This window comes from Stegostoma tigrinum, chromosome 6 (genome assembly GCF_030684315.1).
Source record: "Stegostoma tigrinum isolate sSteTig4 chromosome 6, sSteTig4.hap1, whole genome shotgun sequence".
Lineage (NCBI taxonomy): Eukaryota > Metazoa > Chordata > Chondrichthyes > Orectolobiformes > Stegostomatidae > Stegostoma > Stegostoma tigrinum.
The window spans coordinates 90,517,206-90,537,391 of NC_081359.1; the positions used below are offsets into that span (position 1 = coordinate 90,517,206).

Below are 20,186 nucleotides of genomic sequence, written 5' to 3' on the forward strand. Positions count from 1 at the left end.
CAGAGGTACTGTCTTTGGGATGAGATGAGAAACCTTATCCACCGTTTTAATCTGTTGGGCATGAACGTAAAATGTCTCACTGCCCTATTTTGAACAGCAGCGACTTTAACGCAGAGTCCTGAGTAATGCTTATTTCTCAATCAACATTATTTTTAAAATAATTACCTTATCATTATTACCTCGCTAACAGTGTGTTAACTGACTGCCCTGTTTCCTCCAAAAGACACTGATGGCTGTCACGTGCTTTGAGACGTTTGCTGATGATGAAAAGGGCTATGCAAGTACATTCTTGTTCACACACCTATTCTGTATCACATTGAGGCAGTAATTCACCGGTTGTACCTCAACAGGCTTGCTCATCAGAGCGGCCTCTGCGTGATTGTGAGCGTCTAACCGATCAATCCAATGGAGCCGAGCCATCGATATGACCCAGCTCGATTGCTTTCTTTTGTCCCCTCCCAGGGGTTGCCCCTGGCGACGGCTGAGGCCTGGCGTCACCGACGGGGGCCCCGCTCGAGCTCTCAACGCCAATGACACGAAGACATTTTCTTCTTCCTCCTCCTCCCCCCTCCCCCTCCCCTTCTCCTTCGTGTTCTTGCCGCTTCGGTTCCGACAGCCGCCGCTGTAAGTCGCTATTGAGTGGCGGATCCCTGAAGCGGTGTGTGTTTGGTGGTTAATGTTCCACCGCCTCCTTGCCTCCCCCCCCGACCCGACCTCCTCGCCTTCTCCGGTATTTTTTTCCTGTCTGTCTCTCTCTCACACTGAATCTGTTCACTGGAGTGTTGGTTGTGTAACGGAGGTAGATATAATGGCGGTGTCCCATTGACTCTCAGCAAAGACACGGATCTGTGTCTTTCTCTCACCGCCCCCGTCTCTCAGAAAAAGAGCAGACCCCGATCGTACCGGAGTTTGCTTTTTTTTGTTTCTCTCTTCTCAAACCACTCATTCCTTCTCTACATCGGCGGGTGGCAAGGCAGCTTTCTATTTATCTCCTTGTCGGTTTTCTTTTTCCTTTCCATCCTCCCAACGTCGGATTTATGATTCCTGTCAGCTCATCGACATGCAGCCTCCTCCGAGAAAGGTGAGTTCCAAAAACGACATCTTTATTCGCTGACTCTATGTGTGTGTGTGCTGAAATGTCGTATTCGAAGGAGGTTCGGGGGCGGGGGGGGATGGTGGAAATACAATGTTCCCAGTGTTCAGCTTTAAAAAGGAATTTCTTCCTCCCCCCTTCCCGTTTATGCCTTGATTTCAGTGACGTGCCAATTTGTTTATCTTTGGGTTACTGTGGTCAGATATTTATAGATCTTTTTCGTGAACATGATTTTGTTTTCTCTACAATTTGTGCCGGAATGGCAAATATGCTGTTGTGTGATTGAGTTCGGAATCGGTGGGATTGTTAAGATATTTACATGTGAAAGGTGGGAGAGATGTTTTTGTTTTTTCCCCTCTGGAGTCTCTGGCTTAATTTTTTTGTGTTAAAATGTTTCTCCTTAGTGCGCTTCATCATGTAAACGTCGAAGTTAAAAACCAAAATGTACACGATTTTGGTTCTTGTAATTGCTTGAAATCGGAGTCGACATTTCAAGGAATGACGCTTTATGGGAAGTGGGTAGAATGAATATCTTTTAATTAGTGACTTTTTTGACTGTAATTTCACGAATTGTCTGAAATTGATTAAAATTGACAATTATTACTGCTTTAAATTCTCTACATGAAATGTTTCGCGCTATTTACATGATTTGTGACAATGTATGCTGTCTCAGACGTAGAGTTTGTGCTGTTTCTGGAGAAATTAACTCAAATTGGCGCAGGACTGTAAAAACATTCCGACTTTTTTTTGCTTCAGAAATAGTAGGAACTGCAGATGTTGGAGAATCTGAGATAACAAGGTGTAGAACTGGATGAACACAGCAGGCCGAGCAGAAAAGCTGACCTTTCGGGCCTAGACCCTTCTTCAGAAATCTTCAGAAACTGCTTGGCCTGCTGTGTTTATCCAACTCTACATCTTGTTATCTCCGACTTTTTTGTACTTACTTCGCGTGTTCTCTTGAGTAAACTGGTGGGTTTGGTTAGAAATCATATTTTATCTGTACACATTCATTATCTTTTCGGCCAATGGTATATTTCTTCTTTATCAAAGGTGAAAGTTACTCAAGAACTGAAAAACATCCATGCTGAGCAAATGACTAAACTTCAGGCGAAGCATCAGGGGGAATGTGATTTACTGGAAGACTTGAGGTAGGATTTACAACATTTATTTTTTGAGTAGAACAGAGCAAAAAATCCCAAATTGTGCAAGTATTAAATAACTTCCTCCTTGTTTAGGCCAAACTGAATAATACAGACGTGCCAAACTGAAAATACCACAAGTATGTTATTCTCCTTACACGAATCAAAAGCATGTTTTTAATGTAGCATTTCTCCGACATGTTTTCCCTTCTCTCTTTATCTGAAGAAGAGTACTTGTGTTGAATGGCATTATACATGTGAGAATATTCACAGGTGTCGAGAATTGTTTACTTGAGAGTTCCTGTTTATATTTTCATGTGTACCTTGATAAATTGTGACTTTTATAGCTTTACATTATGGCCTGGAGAAAAAAAATCAAAGTTTTAAGTTTCCTTTTGCAACACTGATTGTTACTAATGTGTAGACAGCCTAAACATGAGCAGGAAAACAAATACTGCAATTCTAGCTTTGCCCTGCACGTGGGTGGCAGTATTAAAACGATAGTTCGTTCTCCTTGTTGCATAGTATATTTGCATTTGCTCCAAAAAAGCTGTACTATTTCTTTTAAACTCAATGTAATGAGTTAATAACTATTTAAACCATTTTTGGTCCTTTTATTTTGAATTGTTATTTTGCGTCTAATTGTAAGGACACATTGTTGAGTGATCTTGCAGTATTTATTTGTCAATATATGCTTGCTTTAAATTATTAAGTAGTCCAAACTGCATTATAAATTATTTGAAATCTGTTTATGTATTATCAAATGACAGATCTCTTACAATACTACGTGTGAAGTGTTTTTAACTTAATAAGTGGTGACTATTGATTCAGTGCCTGCGTACACTCATTTGGATAAACTGGAAATAATGCATTCAATAGATTATACAATAGAAATGAACAATTAATTCTTGCTTTCAAAAGAATTAAAAGGTAGCTGAAATTTGGTCAGAAAGGTTATTGTTTTTTATGAGAAACTAGAGATTGGAGTTCTCACACTTTGCAAATTAAGAGTATTCATTTCAGCATATTGTAGCTTTTTGAAATGCATATACAGTACACCCTTTTTCTTCCATCTCCACTGAGTAAATGCCAATATCTTCTCTTTGAAAAGGAATTAGATGCTCTTCCTTTCTATTGATTATTCATTCATGGGATGTGGATGTCCAAGGCAATGTGCCTGATGCTAACTAAGTACCTGTCACTAATTGTCCTTGAGAAGGAGATCGTAAACTACCACCCTGGACTGTTGCAGACCTTATAGAGGACACCATCTTTTAAGAAGGGAGGTGCAGGGTATTGACCCACTGTAAAGTATTTTTAATGTAGCAACAGAATAAGAATATATCTGGTGTTCTTAATGTCATCTCAATGCTTCTCCCATGTCACCACAGAACCTGCCATAACTCATTTTGTTAATTAAGGCTACAGTTTTCTGTCATAACTCATTTTGTTAACTAAGGCGACAGATTTGCCGAATAGTTACAAGAAGGTGCAATGAAATATTTCCAAGCAGGATGGTAAGTGGCTTGGAGGGGAACTTGCAGATGCTGGTGTTCCACTGCACCTGCTGCTCTTGTTCTTCTATGTGGTAGAGGTCATGAGTTTGGAGGAAGTTGTTGAAAGACCTTTGGTGTGTTTTCATTATCAGTGCAATTTTTCTTTCTTGATGCAAGGCACCATTGGTTTTGGTGAAACTTTGACTTATGGAAAATTCTTCTGTTTTAAAATCTTCCACACAACAAATTCTGGGTAAAATAATAAAAAATAAACTGCTATTTCATTTGGGTTCTGCATTGGCATAGTCCCAGACTAGCTACTTGTTTTGTTGCTTTGCTTACCACTCTTCTGTCCTATGCTCCAAGTGACCCAAATCAGGAACCTAAGTAGACTTGAACAACCTCATCACCTGACCCGAAATATGGTAATATTCGAAATCTAGCACAGCCTCGGTACGGAGAACAAAGGATTTGAGATACTGAACCTGAATGTTGGAAACTAATTTAGAGTATCTGGACTGTATTTAAAGAACTAACATTCATTTATTTCAGACATAGATTTTAATTTTCAGTGACACATGATCATCAAGTCAGTTCTTTTACATTAAAAAAATATATTCATATCATGCTTTTCTTGACCCTAGGATTAAATACTTTTGAAGTATAGTCATGTTGTAATGTAGAAGCAATATATTCAGACAGTAGAGTAGGTTTTTCTGCTTTTGGTTTGTGTTGAGTTGGCTTATCAACAGTTTTGAAATTATGTTTTCACACCTATTTCATAAATAACTGTTTGTAATTATAGTGTGTTTTCATTGAGGCTACATAGTTTTTCTACACGAAATACACTTTCAAAAGTAGATCCCCCTTTGTCGGAATCCTGATTTTCGTCCTTTTTTTAATGTGAAAAGAATGTTTTAATCAATTTGTCAGTGGATTTATTGAGTTTCACTGTAAAGCACTTCTAATATAGCAACAGATTAGGAATATATCTGGTGTCCTTAATGGCATCTCATTGCTTTTCCCATGTCGCCATAGAACCTTATGACTCATTTTGTTGTTTAAAGCTACAATTTCCCTTTTTCTTTGCAATAGATTTGCAGAATAGTTACAAGAAGATGGAGGTGAGGCAGTTCAATCAATTGTGCTTGTCAATGAGTAATTCTCCTAATGCAATTCCCCACTTCTCATAACTCTAAATATTGTTCATTGAAGCCAACAAACTTGTTGAAGCTCTGATGTAATGGCTTTTATACTTTAGTTAGTTATTGTGATATATTTGGAACTTCCTTTATCCATTTTACAGAGGACAAGTTTTTCTTTTGGAGTAAAAGGGTAGGATGAGGATGGAATGAAATTCCATCTATCTGTTTTTGTGACCACAACCATCAAATGTGGTTTTTGTGGAACCACTTGATATGCTGCTGCTTTTGGGATCCTTCACAGTGGTCCCAGAAACAGTTGAATTATATTTGCTGTACATATTGTTCTAATCCTTGTAGAGATTAGCAAATAAATATCTAAATTTATTTAATAGCCCCAGTGAGAAAACCATTGAATAAGATTTTATTGTTACAGTGAAAGTTATAAAAGAACAAACCATAATCAAGAGTTTAAACATTAATCATCAGATAAATTGTAATTAATATAATCTGTAAATGACATCAAATAGCAGTTGCAACGAAGCTGGATCTCTGACTTCTAGGCACCCTGTTAAACATATGTGGCACTAATTTCAGCTATAAAATTCATCAGATTTAAACTTTCTCACAGAGAATTCTAGCTCCTAGACTTTTGAGGATTTAACTACAAATTCTATTCCAGCTGCAACTCTACAGCAACCTGATTTTCAATGGACGCAATCTTCACCAGAATTACATCTACCATTTCTTCATCTTTTCTAATGACAACCTTGATAGTGTTGGTCAATCTAAATCTTTATTTGGTTCAACAAGTCACACCGACTCTCTGAAGAGCATCGCACCGAGATCCACCACCCCTTCACCCTGTCCCTGTATCCCTGCATTTCCCATGGCTAATCCACCTACCCTGTACATCCCTGGACAATTTAGCATGGCAAATCCACCTAACCTGCACATCTTTGGACTGTAAGAGGAAACCAGACTATGTGGAGGAAACCCACGCAGACACAGGGAAAATGTGCAAACTCCGCACAGACACTTGAGGCTGGAATTGAACCCGGATCCCCGGTGCTTTCAGGCAGCAGTGCCAAACACTGAGCTGCTGTGCTCAGCCTGCTTTGAGACTCGGCCTTTATATGCATTGCACCTCCAGATTGTGGGTTCCAATGGCTCTTGGAGGCCAAGCCAAAATGGGAAGCAAGAGGTGTTGAAAACAGCCCCTTGGTAGAGAAAACAGCAGTCCTGCTTTTGAGCAATTGCTTCAAGAGTTATACTAGCCATAGTCCATCCCTCCACCCTAAACGCCACTGGAGGCAGATGCGGAGTCAAACATGAACGCTGTCTGCCTTCAGTTGCCTGGCTTTTGCCAACCCTACACAAAATGGCACACTGTCAAAGCATTAATGCAGACCTGGGTGCAGGAGTGGGAGTTGTTTCCAAGTTTGCTAATACCAGCAACATTAGAGATCCATCTTCTAAAGAATTAAACATAACAGAATTGCAAAGAATTCAGTAAGAGGAGAAAACTGATTAAAAGTGACTTGGAATGCAGCAGTGGTAGACAGAAACTAATGTATTTTGGCAAATCAATTAACAGTAGTATTTATCACTTAAATAGAAGTAGGCTGATTATCATGGAAAGAGTGACTTGGTCATATAGTTTACAGAGCGATAATAAAGACCTGGCTAAATATTTCTAGGCCCAAAGCGTTCATAAAAAGATAGAAAGGGAAGGGAAAGAAAGGTGACCGGTTGGCAGTATTGATTAGATTCCCTACAGTGTGGAAACAGGCCCATCGACCCAAAAAGTCCACACTGCCCCTTGAAGCATCCCACCCAGACCCATCCCCCTATAACCCACACACCCCTGAACACTACGGGCAATTTAGCATGGCCAATCCACCTAACCTGCACATCTTTGGACTGTGGGAGGAAACCGGAGCACCCGGAGGAAACCCACGCAGATGCAGGGAGAATGTGCAAACTCCACACAGACAGTCGCCCGAGGCTGGAATTGAACCCGGATTCCTGGTACTATGAGGCTGCAGTGCTAAACACTGAGCCACCGTGCTGCCCTACTTGTGCATCAGCTGAAAATTAAATTCACAGCCTGCATTAAGGAAGGCATTGCAGAGCTGTAGAAGGGGGATGACCTGAAGAATTCAAAACCTGAATCAGTTTAGCTAGGGTGTAGCAACAAAAAAGGCACAGTTGCATTACTGGATGTAATTAATTGTTCAGCTACTTGGAGTGGATGTAGAAGAATAAATCTGCAACGATATTTGTGGGGAGGGTCCAACACTCTGTTTATAATGGGGGACCTGTAATTAACCAAACACAGATTGTGATACAGGTAGTGTAAGGGGCAAATGTTCCTAGATTGCACTCTGGGTTGTTTCATACAGCATTTGTAAAAGGAACAAGAATGAGCAGAAAGTGATTTGTAAAAATGCAGGTGTGATGTGTTTTTAAATAAAACTTCTCACGCCGTGAGCAGTTATGGTAAGGAATGTTCCTGGAAAAATGGTCTAGGCAGTTTCAAGTGAGACATTGAAGATGCCATCTTCAATCATTTGGATAGAAATAATATAGAAGGATAAAAAGCAGAAGATTGTCACTGGGTACTAATGTTCATTTGAAGACCCTAGTGCAGAAGCAGTCTGCTATAACACACATTTGTGATTCTGTGACTTGAAAGTTAAATCTCCATATCATCCAATAGGATTTATAGGGATGCCTGAGACCAGTTCTGAAGAAGACCTATTGGACTCAACCTTAACTCTGTTTCTCTCCACAAATGCTGCCAGCACTTTGTATTTGTTTCAGATTTCCAACATCTGCAGTATTTAGCTTTTATGTGTCTGAGATCAAACAGAACTAGGGGACAGGAGATAGTTGTATCTTAATATGGGATAACTGGGGGAGAACGTAATTGAGTCTGTGTGTATATAATGGGAACAAGTAATAAGTGGAGTTAGTTTTGTGAAACACAAGAGAAATAGAACACTGTCTGAAAAGATACATGCATTGACTGTCTAGGCTGTGTTTATCACCTCCACTTGTTACACTATTAAAATTCAGATAAATTGCCAATCTTGACACATAGTATTATAGCCTAAAGATGATTGGCTCATAAAACTTCAAGCGCTCAGTAAGAGTACTCGATGTAGTATTGTGTTTCACTGTACCAAAAGATACAAATTTCTCAAAATCTTGTCTGCTGGCATAGACTACAAATATGAAGAAAGATTTAAAAATCTGTCTTTTTTTGATAGAATGTTTCACTTTAGGGGCAATGCAATCATTTTAACTTTATGAAATAAGGGATGCAGAGAGTGAGAAACAAACCACAATTGAAGTATCAAGATGTGTCAAAGAGACATGACCAACTGTAAGAGGTATGGACCAAAAGACACGGGAAATGTCGCCAGATTTGTGAAGCAATGGAAGTCACTTCCAGGGCTAGTGGTTGCGGTGGGAAATAAGTCACCACCTAAGATTGGTTTCACTGGGTGAATGAAGGAACAAGGATTGAAGCGATAAAAGATATATTTGGACAGAGGTTAAACGCTGGCATTGACTAATTGGCCTAAATGGCTTATGTCTTCTTTATCATTTTTGTTGATAAAAAGAAACATTCTACATGAACGAAATCAATTCTTGATGCAGATTTTATGTTACAGGAATGATTGAATTTTTCAGACCATTGAAATGATTTTCACAACCTGAGAATTTTTTCCTTTCCTGTGGGAAAGTTATGAGCTCATTGTTTAGTGTTCCCCATTATATATGCTATATTTTGAATTCAGTTTATGGGAAAATTTGATCATGGAGCTATTAAATTTTTTCCTTCCTTCCTCTTCAAAAGTGTCTGTTTAACAGTGTGAAAATTTGGAAAATCATTGTACAGTGTCACTGCACTAATGGTTAATTTTTGCAAGCAAATTCATATATCAGCGTCAATACAAAATACTTGAGATTTTCTCCAAAGGAGGAGGAGGTGTCATTTACATTGAGTGAATTGTAGTACTGAATCAGTTAAGTCCTAAACGGGGATAAGTATTTTTAATATATATTCTTGGAAAAATCACCAGTCTGAATTGTTAATTTTGTTTCTCTCTTTGTGCAGATGCTTCTTGACCTGCTGAATATCCCCGGCAGTTTCTGCCTTTTTTTTTTAAGATTTTCAGCATCCATGCTTTTGCTGCTTATATATTTTGATTTGTGCATTTGAAACTGATTTACATAGAACATATAAGCTTCTCTTTTTTTCACTTCCTGTTTAGGCGATTATCAGGGATGGCAGTACAGGTACAGGAATGTTCCTCCTGCATGATGTATGAGGTGAGGGATGCCATTAGTGTCCCATCCAAATACGTCTGCAGGAAGTGCACCCAACTCTTGCTCCTCCAAGACCACATTAGGAAACTGGAGTGGGAGCTGGATGAACTTCGGATTATTCGGGAGGCAGAGTCAGTGATAGACAAGAGTTTCAGGAAAGTAGTTACTCCTAAGTGTGAAGAAAGCTGGGTAACTGTTAGAAGGGGGAAAAAGCAGTCGGTGCAAGGATCCCCTGTGGTCGTTCCCCTGAAAAACAAGTATACTGTTTTGGATACTGTTGGGGGGGGGGGAACGACTTACCAGGAGCATGCAGTAGGGTGCAGGTCTCTGGCACAGAGTCTGTCCCTCTTGCTCAGAAGGGAAGGGGGGATAGGAAGAGACTGATAGTCATTGGGGACTCAATAATTAGAGGGACTGATAGAAGGTTTGCCGGGAACAAAAGAGACTCACAATTGGTGTGTTGCCTCCCAGTTGCCAGGGTCCGTGATGTTTCGGATCATGTCTTTGGGTTCCTGAAGTGAGAGGGTGACTAGCCCCAGGTCGTGGTCCACATAGGCACCAACGACATAAGTAGAAAGAGGGATAGGGATGTCAGGCAGGATTTCAGGGAGCTAGGGTGGAAGCTGAGAGCTAGAACAAACAGAGTGGTTATCTCTGGTTTGTTACCCATGCCACGTGATAGCGAGGCAAAGAACAGGGAAAGATTTCAGCTGAACACGTGGCTGCAGGGATGGTGCAGGAGGGAGGGCTTCAGGTACATGGACAATTGGGGCTCATTCTGGGGAAGGTGGGACCTCTACAAACAGGACGGCCTCCACTTGAACCACAGGGGCACTAATATCCTGGGTGGGAAATTTGCGAGTGCTATTCGGGTGGATTTAAACTAGCTCGGAAGGGGGATGGGAAACTGAGGTGTAGTCCTAGTACACAGGAGGATGAGCGTAGGGAGGATATGGTCAGGACCTCACTGTCACAGGAGTGTGCTGGCAGACAGCAAGCTGGATTGAAGTGTGTCTACTTTAATATCAGGAGTATCCGGAATAAGGTAGGTGAGCTTGCAGCTTGGATAGTTACCTGGGACTTCGATGTTGTGGCCATTTCGGAGACATGGATAGAGCAAGGTCAGGAATGGATGTTGCAGGTTCCAGGGTTTAGATCTTTCATTAAGGTCAGGGAAGGTGGTAAAAGAGGGGGAGGGTGTGGCTTTGTTGGTCAAGGACAGCATAACGGTGGCTGAAAGAACCTTTGAGGACTCGTCTTCTGAGGTGGTATGGGCTGAGGTTGCCGAGGAAGGTTTGTTGACTGAGTCAGTATGGGTGGAAGTTAGGAACAGCAAGGGAGCAGTCACCTCACTGGGGGTTTTCTACAGACCCCCAAATAGCAGTAGGGAGATTGAAGAACTCATTGGCCGGCAGATTGTTGAAAAGTGCAAACATAGCAGGGTTGTTGTTATGGGTGACTTCAACTTTCCCAATATGGATTGGAACTTCCTTCGTGCAGATGGTTTGGATGGAGCCGTTTTTGTCAGGTGTGTTCAGGAGGGTTTCCTTACTCAGTATGTGGACAGGCTGACGAGGGGAGAGGCCATTTTGGATTTGGTGCTCCGCAATGAGCCAGGACAGGTGTCAGACCTCGTGGTGGGAGAACACTTTGGCGACAGTGACCACCACAGCCTCACATTTACCATAGCCATGGAAAGGGAAAGGAGCAGTTAGCAGGGGAAGATATTTAGCTGGGGTAAAGGAAACTATGACGCTATCAGACAGGAGTTGGGAAGTACAGATTGGGAGCAATTGTTCCACAGAAAGGGCACAGCAGACATGTGGAGGCTGTTTAAGGAGCAGTTGTTGTGAGTGATGTATAAATTTGTTCCTCTGAGACAGGTAAGAAGGGGTAAGATTAAGGAGCCATGGATGACAGGTACAGAGGTGCTTCTTGTCAAAAAGAAAAAGGCAGCATACGTAAGGTGGAGGAAGCAAGGGTCTAGCACAGCTTTAGAGGATTACAGGCTTGCGAATTTTGAGAAGATTTGTAGCTCAGGTTGAGGTTCTGGATGTGAGTTTGCTTGCTGAGCTGGAAGGTTAGTTTTCAGACGTTTCATCACCATTCTAGGTAACGTCATCAGTGAGCCTCCGACGAGGCAGAAAACTAACCTTCCGGCTCAGCGAGCAAACTCACATCCAGATTACAGGCTTGCTCAGAAGGAGCTCAAAAGTGGACTGAGGAGGGCCAGGAGGGGGCACGAAAAAGGCTTGGCAGGAAGGATTAGGGAGAACCCAAAGGCATTTTACTCATACGTGAGGAATAAGAGAATGATCAGGGAGAAGGTAGGGCCGATCAGGGATAGCGTAGGGAACTTGTGCGTGGAGTCTCAGCAGATAGGGGAAGCCCTAAATGAGTTTTTTGCTTCGGTTTTCACTAAGGAAAGGGACCTTGTTGTGAATGAGAACTTTGAAGAGCAGGGAAACAGGCTTGAACAGATCGAGATTGGGAAGTTGATGTGCTGGAAATTTTGGCCAACATTAAGATTGATAAGTCCCCAGGGCGAGACCAGATTTATCCTAGGTTTCTCCGGGAAGCGAGAAAGGAGGTTGCTAAGCCGCTAGCGAAGATCTTTGCTTCCTTACTGTCCACGAGAGTCGTACCGGAAGATTGGGGGGAGGCAAATGTTGTCCCTCTTTTCAAGAAAGGGAATAGGGAAATCCCTGGAAATTATAGACCAGTCAGTCTTACATCTGTGGTCAGCAAGGTTTTGGAAAGATTTCTGAGGGATAGAATTTATCACTATTTGGAAAAGCATAGCGTGATTAAAGGGAGTCAGCATGGCTTTGTGAGGGGCAGGTCATGCCTTACAGATCTTATTGAGTTCTTTGAGGTAGTCACGAGACAGGTTGACGAGGGTCGAGCAGTGGATGTGGTGTATATGGACTTCAAGGCATTTGATAAGGTTCCCCATGGCAGGCTCATTCATAAAGTCAGGAGGTATGGGATACAGGGTGATTTGGCTGTCTGGATTCAGAATTAGCTGGCTGACAGGAGGCAGAGAGTGGTTGTAGATGGTAAGTATTCTGCCTGGAGGTCAGTGCTGAGCGGTGTCCCACAGGGCTCTGTTCTTGGGCCTCTGCTCTTTGTAGTTTTTATAAGTGACTTGGATGAGGAGGTTGAGGGGTGGGTTAGTATGTTTGTTGATGACACCAAGGTTGGAGGTGCCGTTGATAGTATCGAGGGCTACTGCAGGCTTCAGCGAGACAGTGACAGAATGCAGAGCTGGGCTGCGAAATGGCAGATGGAGTTCAACCTGGATAAATGCAGGGTGATGCATTTTGGAAGGTCAAACTTAAATGCCGAATATAGGATTAAAGGGAGGATTCTCGGCCGTGTGGAGGAACAGCGGGATCTTGGTGTTCAAGTGCAAAGCTTCCTCAAAGTTGCCACCCAGGTGGATAAGGTTGTTAAGAAAGCATATGGTGTTTTGGCTTTCATTAACATGGGGATCAAGTTTAAGAGCCGCAAGGTTATGCTGCAGCTCTACAAAACCCTGGTGAGACCACACTTGGAATATTGTGTTCAGTTCTGGTCGCCCTATTAGAGGAAAGATGTGGAGGCTTTGGAGAGGGTGCAAAGGAGGTTTACCAGGATGCTTCCTGGACTGGAGGGCTTGTCTTATGAGGAGAGGTTGACTGAGCTCAGACTTTTCTCTCTGGAGAGAAGGAGGAAGAGAACTGACCTGATCGAGGTGTACAAGGTAATGAGAGGCATGTATAGAGTCGATAACCAGAGACTTTTCCCCAGGGGAGGATTGACTGCCACGAGGGGTCATAGTTTTAAGGTGTTAGGAGGAAGGTATAGAGGAGACGTCAGCGGGAGGTTCTTCACCCAGAGAGTTGTGAGCGCATGGAATAGTTTACCAGTCGTAATCGTAGAAGCAGAGTCATTAGTGACATTTAAGCAACTGCTGGACATGCACATGGACAGCAGTGAATTGAGGAGAATGTAGGTTAGGTTATTTTATTTTTGGATTAGGATTATTCCACGGCACAACATCGTGGGCCGAAGGGCCTGTACTGTGCTGTAATTTTAGAACATAGAACAGTACAGCACAGAACAGGCCCTTCAGCCCACAATGTTGTGCCGACCATTGATCCTCATGTATGCACCCTCAAATTTCTGTGACCATATGCATGTCCAGCAGTCTCTTAAATGACCCCAATGACCTTGCTTCCACAACTGCTGCTGGCAACGCATTCCATGCTCTCACGACTCTCTGTGTAAAGTACCTGCCTCTGACATCCCCTCTGTACTATCCACCAACCAGCTTAAAACTATGATCCCTTGTGCTAGCCATTTCTGCCCTGGGAAATAGTCTTTGGCTATCAACTCTATGTTCTATGTTCTATATTGTTTATATACAATTCGGAGGTGGCTCTCATGTTGAGATTTGTCATTACTCATCACTTGCATGACATACGTACTTTCAGCCAAGCTTGAATCTTATCCAAGTTCTCCTGTGGTTGGCATGGATCATACCATTATCAGAGAAGTTGATAACAAAACTGAACATCGACTCGTCAGTGCACTCCATACTTTAAGATTTTGTTTAAGGGAAGATCTTTGCAAATACTGCCCTTTTTCAGTGAGGTTGATTCAGTGCTATGTTTAGGAATGTAGAAATATTGAGCAAGTACTGACTAAGTGTGGACAGTTGAAAGAAAGGTAATCTCTCTCAGCTCTTGAGATTAAAAGTGTCGAATGGCGTAAGATTTGTTCTAAAACAAAGTTGGTGTAGAGAACAATAAAAACCAAAAGAACTGTGGGTGCTGTAAATCAGGAACAAAATCATGAGTTGCTGGAAAAGGTCGACAAGCCTGGCAGCATCTGTGAATAAAAAAATCAGAGTTAATGTTTCTAGTCTGGTGACTCTTCCTCAGAACAGTTGTGAGGAAGGGTAACTGGACCCAAGGTAACTCTGATTTTTTTTTGTTCTTCACAGATACTGCCAGACCTGTTGTGGTATAGAGAGCAGGCAGTCGTGGTCAGATTTCTGGTCTCGGTGTGGAAGAGCTAAGTGGAGTTTGTTTATTTCACTAAAGCAGTAAGCAAAAATAAACTAAGATTCTCGTAAAGCCATATCCCTATATAAATTCTGTGATTACATATTAGTATTCCAATGTATTAAATTATTACTTATTGATGTTGGAATGCATGTATGAAGATGCTTACCTGATTTCAATTTATGTGTAATAAGAGAATAATTCTTTGTCTGTGTGTGCATGTTGACAGTATCTGTTGTCTGTCCTTAATTGCCTTTGAGAAGTGGTGATGAGCTGTTTTCTTGAACTGCTGAAGTTTGTGTAGTGTAGTGTAGTGTAGGTACACTCCTAGTACTGGTGGAAGAAGGTTCTGGGATGTATAATTATAGTTAGTTAGTTAGAACTTTGGTATTTAAAACTAACATCTAATAATAAGCAATATGGTTCTGAGTCAGAATAGCACTTAGCATGGAGAAAAGCCTCCAACTGATGGTATTGCCATGCATCTGCTGCCTCTTTCAAAGTAGGTTTCCCATTTATTAATGGCAACACTTTCTTCTAAGCCACTCAGGACTTCTCCAGCCTTGAGTTTTGAGGACAGCTAAACTAGCAGTATTTTTATTCAGACTTAATCTGCACACTGCTGACCTTCTGGATAATTCAGTCTTTGTATGATACTGGACGCCTATCTGTACACACCAGCTTTTTTTTTCCCTAATGCATGGAATCTTTCGCTTCATGCTTTACAGTGAGGCTACAAACCTCATTAAAGCTGTGTATTATCAACAACTACAGATGCCTGCACTGCTCTCAGAATAAATTTAAATGAAACTAAAACCATGTGTCCCTTTTTTAACACAGAATATAGAAATGCAAATCAAACTTGAAAATATGCTCTTGACTTTCAACCTTGCAAAGAGCAATAACAATCTATCTTGAACCATCTTCACGCTTTTTATAGAGTAGTCCAATCTGTTCCAGTCCTCTGCTGTATCCTTATGGTTGGTAGGTTTATTTTCCTTGAGCTCATCCAACTTCTTTTGAAATCATTTAATTATCTGCTTCCACCACCCTCATAGTATGTTTCAGGTCATTATCATGTGCTGCATAAAAGATTTCATTGTCATGTTCACCTGCATCTCTTGTCCAAAACATTAAGCCTGTGTCTTCTAGTTTTTATATCATAGCTAAGCTAATGGAAACTGATTTTCTTTGTCCACCTACTTAATCTGTTTATAACCTTGTCCACCTTGATCAAATCTCCCCTCAATCCTCTTTGCCCCAAGGAATGCAGACCAAGATTCTCCACTTTTGCCTTGTAAATAATATCCCCCTTCTGTGGAACCTTCCATCTCATTTTGATTCTGCATTTACTGGTGCACACGTTATTGGTAGTCTTTCAAACGTTTAAAGAGCCACCGTCAGAAATTTTTGGTTTGCAACCCAGCAGAATTCCTACTGTGTAAGCATTTACAGTTTGACATTTTATGCCTATGATGCAGTCAGTTTTCTATCATGTTCTTGAAATTTCAAGAAAAAGTTGTGTTCTTAATGGTAGTAAAAGAAAAATCTTGGTAAAAGGAGATCACTGTGCTTTTCTTTCCTGACTTTGATAACATAGCCTTTTGTTTTCAAGCGCGGATCCCAGGAATTTGCAAGCAGATGTCAAGCTACCCAAACTTCCCTTGTCAATTAACCTCAGATTGCTGTTGGAATATGCTAAGGTGGGACATTAAGAGAGCAGATCAGGTTAAATGTTCAGCCATAGGACTTAAATGTCATTAGCTTAGGTTAGATTTTTGTAAATAAAATTATCTAATTAAAAAGAGGCTGGATATCTGCATTAAAAGTTAATAATATAGACAGGCGGTTCTACTGAGTAGAACGAAGGGACCATTATCTGTGGTCTGCAACTATTAGTGAAAGTTGTTACGATGTTACATTGAGGTCTTAATATACACTATTATTATGGTGGAGAAATTTAATGCATCTTGGGCATTTTTAATCATATCTCTTAATTTATGAAATAAGTCAGTGAAAGTTCATGTTTATACAATTGTCGTGGCTTTTTGTGGGTTCGAATTGCCTGGATTGAATGTGTTTAGATTTTCCTTTGTGCCCTTGGTATGTTTTTTGCTGTTACTTTGAGGCAGAGTTATAAGTGTTCCTATCTTGGTGATATTAATACAAACTTACAAATAAGAACTAACCACTGTGTGAATGGTGAAGATTGAAATATTCTTTTAGTCTAACAGTACTTGAATGAATTATTTATTGTCACATATCTTGAAGATACAGTGAAAACTGTTTTGTCACCACAATCCAGTGCCATTTTTGAGCTACAATAAAGATATAAAGAAATTGCTTAAATAAGAGCTCATCTTCTGTTGAAGTTGGGGTCTCAAACACCGTTTTAGGGCTTCAGCAAGGTCTCCGCAATGTGTTACAGTCCTCAGGGAGCCCTGCTCCACATACAGCAATGATGACGCCGATGCCCCAGGAGACCCTGGCTCTGTTGCCGACCACAACTAAGAGTCCAGCCTTCAGGTCGACTGCCGCTAGGCGTCCCTGCACTGGGGACTGCCACTGCTAAGTGTCCAGGCTCTAGGCACCACTGCTGCTGGGAGTCCTGGCTCTGGGCACCACCACCACCAAAAATCCAGGCTCCAGGCCTCCTCTTGCCAGGAGAGCCCACTCAGGGCACTATCACTGCCAAGCATCCAGGCTCAGCCTACTGTTACCACTGCCAAGAGACGAGTTGGATTGAAGGATCTGTTTCCATGCTGTGCATCTCTATGTCTATCAGAAAGGTAGATAAAAACCATGCCGATACTTTGAAGAGCCCGAACACTACCTGCATTCTTTCAGATACTGGTCTGTGCCACCAACACTGCAAGCACAGCCCTGCTGTTCTGCTCCAGCCTCTAAGATGAAGAAGAAACTGGAGTTGCAAGTAGACCAGCTAATGAAGAAGGTATTTGGTACGCTTGGCTTTATTGGCCAGTGCATTGACTATAGGAGTTGGGAGGTCATGTTGTAGCTGTACAGGACATTTATTAGGCCACTTATAGAATACTGTGTTCAATTCTGGTCTCCCTGCTATACAAAAGATGTTGTGAAACTTGAAATATTTCAGAAAGAAATTACAGGGATGTTGTCAGTGTTAGAAGGTTTGAGCTGTAGGGAGACGCTGAATAGGCTGGGGCTGTTTTCTCTGGAGTGTCAGACTGAGGGATGACCTTTTAAAGAGGTTTATAAAATCATGAGGGGCATGGCTAGGGTGAACAGTCAGAGTCCTTTCTCCAACGTCAGAGAGTCCAAAACTGGAGGGTGTACATTTAATGTCAGAGGTGAAAGATTTAAAACGAATTTAAGGGCCAACATGTTCATGCAGAGGGTGGTGCGTGTATGGAATGAGCTGCCAAAGGAAGTGGTGGATGCTGGTACAATTAGAACATTTGAAAGGCGTCTGGATGGGTATATGAATAAGAAGCGCTTAGAGAAATGTGGGCCAAATGCTGGTAAATGGGACTGAATTTATCTGGGATATCTGGTCGGCATGGACGAGTTGGATTGAAGGATCTATTTCCATGCTGTGCATCTCTGTCTATCAGAAATGTAGATAAAAAACCATGCCGATACTTTGAAGAGCCCGAACACTACCTGCATTGCCGGCGCCATCTTGGATATTGTGTTATCTGTGAAACAAAAAAATTAGTGTTAACATTTTGGACCAGTAAATCTTCAGTACACCTGCCATTCAGAGAAATCCTTTCACTTGTCTGCACTAGTAACTTGTTCAAACCTGTCACTGGAGTTGATGAGTGAAAGGATAATTTAAAATGGTAAATGTATGATGTCGTCATAAAGAATCTGAGGCTTCTAAGCAAGTACTGAAATTGTATTCTGGAAGTTTGCCAGCAGTAGAGTAATTGCTTTCTGAACAGCAAAGCTGGAATTTGTATCAAATCATACTGGACCTAGTTTTTAAAAATGGAATATATTGATCTATTTAAGTCATGCAATGACTAGTGTTGCTGCTGTCCTCTGTTACAGGGCAGCACATCATTCAGCCAACAGAACTATGATAGCTTCCTCCCCGTGCTTTTAGCCATACCAATATGTCCTATTGTTTGATTCTTATGCGTTTATTGAGTTTTCCTTTAAATTCATCTTTCCTAGGTGTCTTAATTACTTGCAGTCATCTGTTCTATGTTCTAACCCATCTCTGGGCTGAAAACTTTCTCCTGAATTCCAATTGGGATTTATTTTATGCCTAAATGAATGTAAAACAAACAATCAATCTAACAGGTTACCTCAATGCAAGGGCTTTAGTTCAGAAGTTCCAGATCTGAAGTGTTCAGTTAAACCCTGAACAAGTTATTTGAAACGGAGAACATTTAAGCTCACTTGTGTGCATAGACAAAAAAAAGGCTATCAAATGCTCATGACTGGAAATTGGAAGAAACAGTTCTATCGAATCTATAGACATGATCAAAAGGGAACTTTGAGCATATTGGAGTTCTATGAAGTGATGGTATTGGGAATAGGTGGGATTATACCTTTATCATGTGCTTAAGAATCTTTGAAGTTGAATTTTATGTAAATAGAGTTTTTTTTGCGGAATAAACTTCTTCTGTTTTTAATTGTTGAAACAAAATCTGCTATATCTATGCTTCTGTTTTGTTGAAAGACCACCTGATGGAATAAAAAATACTTTCAAAGCAGCTTTCAGATTTCAGTTTGGGATCCGATTTATCCATTAATTATATTAGCTGAAATCGGTAAAACTGCTTTGTGCTGAATTTTTATTTATTTAAATTGCATAAGTTGTGTTGTATGTTACAGAAATGAATTGAGTTAGCTTTACTGTCATGTACTCAAATCTGTACAGTGAAAAGTTTATAAGTCACCACTTATGGCACCATCTTAAGTACAAGATACGTAGCCACAGGTTCTTCGATAGCACGTGTTTGAAATTTGATTAACCAATAGGAAACAGTTTTAAGTTGTCATTGAATTTTATATACGTATTTTGGGGCCAATTGTACTATTTTGAATGAATTAATTCAGAATTTCCTGTTCTATTATGAACTACAGTTTTTTTTCTCCAATTTATTCAGTGGTGAATTGTAGTAACAATATGCCAGCAAAATTACTATCACAATGTAACAGCATACCTGTTAAGTGCATTTTTATTTCATAATTCTCTATTGACATAACAGGATTAAGTTCAGGGTATATGTGTATTTCTTACATTGCTATTTACAATATTCTGAGTATGAGGTTAACAAGACCACTTCAAGATCCACAAAGCGAGTTTCAACCTATGTGGAAAATCAAATTTACACTGCTGTCGACAGAGACTGAAGTCTGTTTTTAGGGCGGGCACTGAAAACATTTAACATTGTTGCACAGTGAGTGTTGTAAACTGTGCGGATGTTTTGCTTCGTAATTTTTCAATTTGATGGGAATTTATTTTAAAAAATCTTACTGATGATTTGTTGGAGAAAATGACAGTGAATCCCTTGCCAACAGAAGTATTAACTTCTAAATTCTACTGATAAATGCAAATCTTCCATTAAGACCGTGACTCTAAGCTGGTGCAGAGAAATTGCAAGCAGTTGTAATTGTTATTTAAATTAAATAAATAAAACAGCCACAAAACTTGTATTTGCCACAGTGCCCCCTCCATCCCTGTTGCCATCCAGCTTCGCACCCACTCATATTCTTCTTCCCACTCTCGGGAAGTACTTGCACGGTGACCTTAAGGGAAAACCAAGATTAAGAGCTAAACATTCCAGCAGACGTCAGAATCCCCAAAGGTAATGTTGCAGCAAATCTAGTTTATAAAGCATAAGTATAATTTATTTATTGTTATGGACTTCAGAAGTTGGAAATGTAAAGTAATCGGGTCAGTATCCAAAGCAGAGCACAATCACGGT

The 20,186-nt window shown here is 40.8% G+C and overlaps 2 protein-coding genes across 7 annotated transcripts in view; one reads left to right on the top strand and one right to left on the bottom strand.

The window, feature by feature from the left end:
• Window positions 1-580, bottom strand: part of LOC125453700 (P2Y purinoceptor 2-like) — a 166,251-nt gene extending 165,671 nt beyond the window's left edge. Inside the window, exon 1 of the mRNA XM_048533592.2 lies at window positions 166-580. The gene's annotated coding sequence lies outside the window, so the exon portion shown is untranslated. The remainder of the gene's footprint in view (window positions 1-165) is intronic.
• LOC125453699 (F-BAR and double SH3 domains protein 2-like) overlaps window positions 566-20,186 on the top strand; it is a 238,588-nt gene continuing 218,967 nt past the window's right edge. For 2 of the 6 annotated variants that reach the window (XM_048533589.2, XM_048533586.2), the window contains exons 1-2: window positions 567-1,081; window positions 2,144-2,241. In XM_048533589.2, the coding sequence (XP_048389546.1) occupies window positions 1,061-1,081; window positions 2,144-2,241 (119 nt within the window). In that variant the 5' untranslated portion in view covers window positions 567-1,060. Of the gene's footprint in view, window positions 1,082-1,319; window positions 1,422-2,143; window positions 2,242-20,186 lie in introns of those variants that run through there. The other 4 variants (XM_048533585.2, XM_048533590.2, XM_048533588.2 and 1 more) reach the window with 4 other exon arrangements.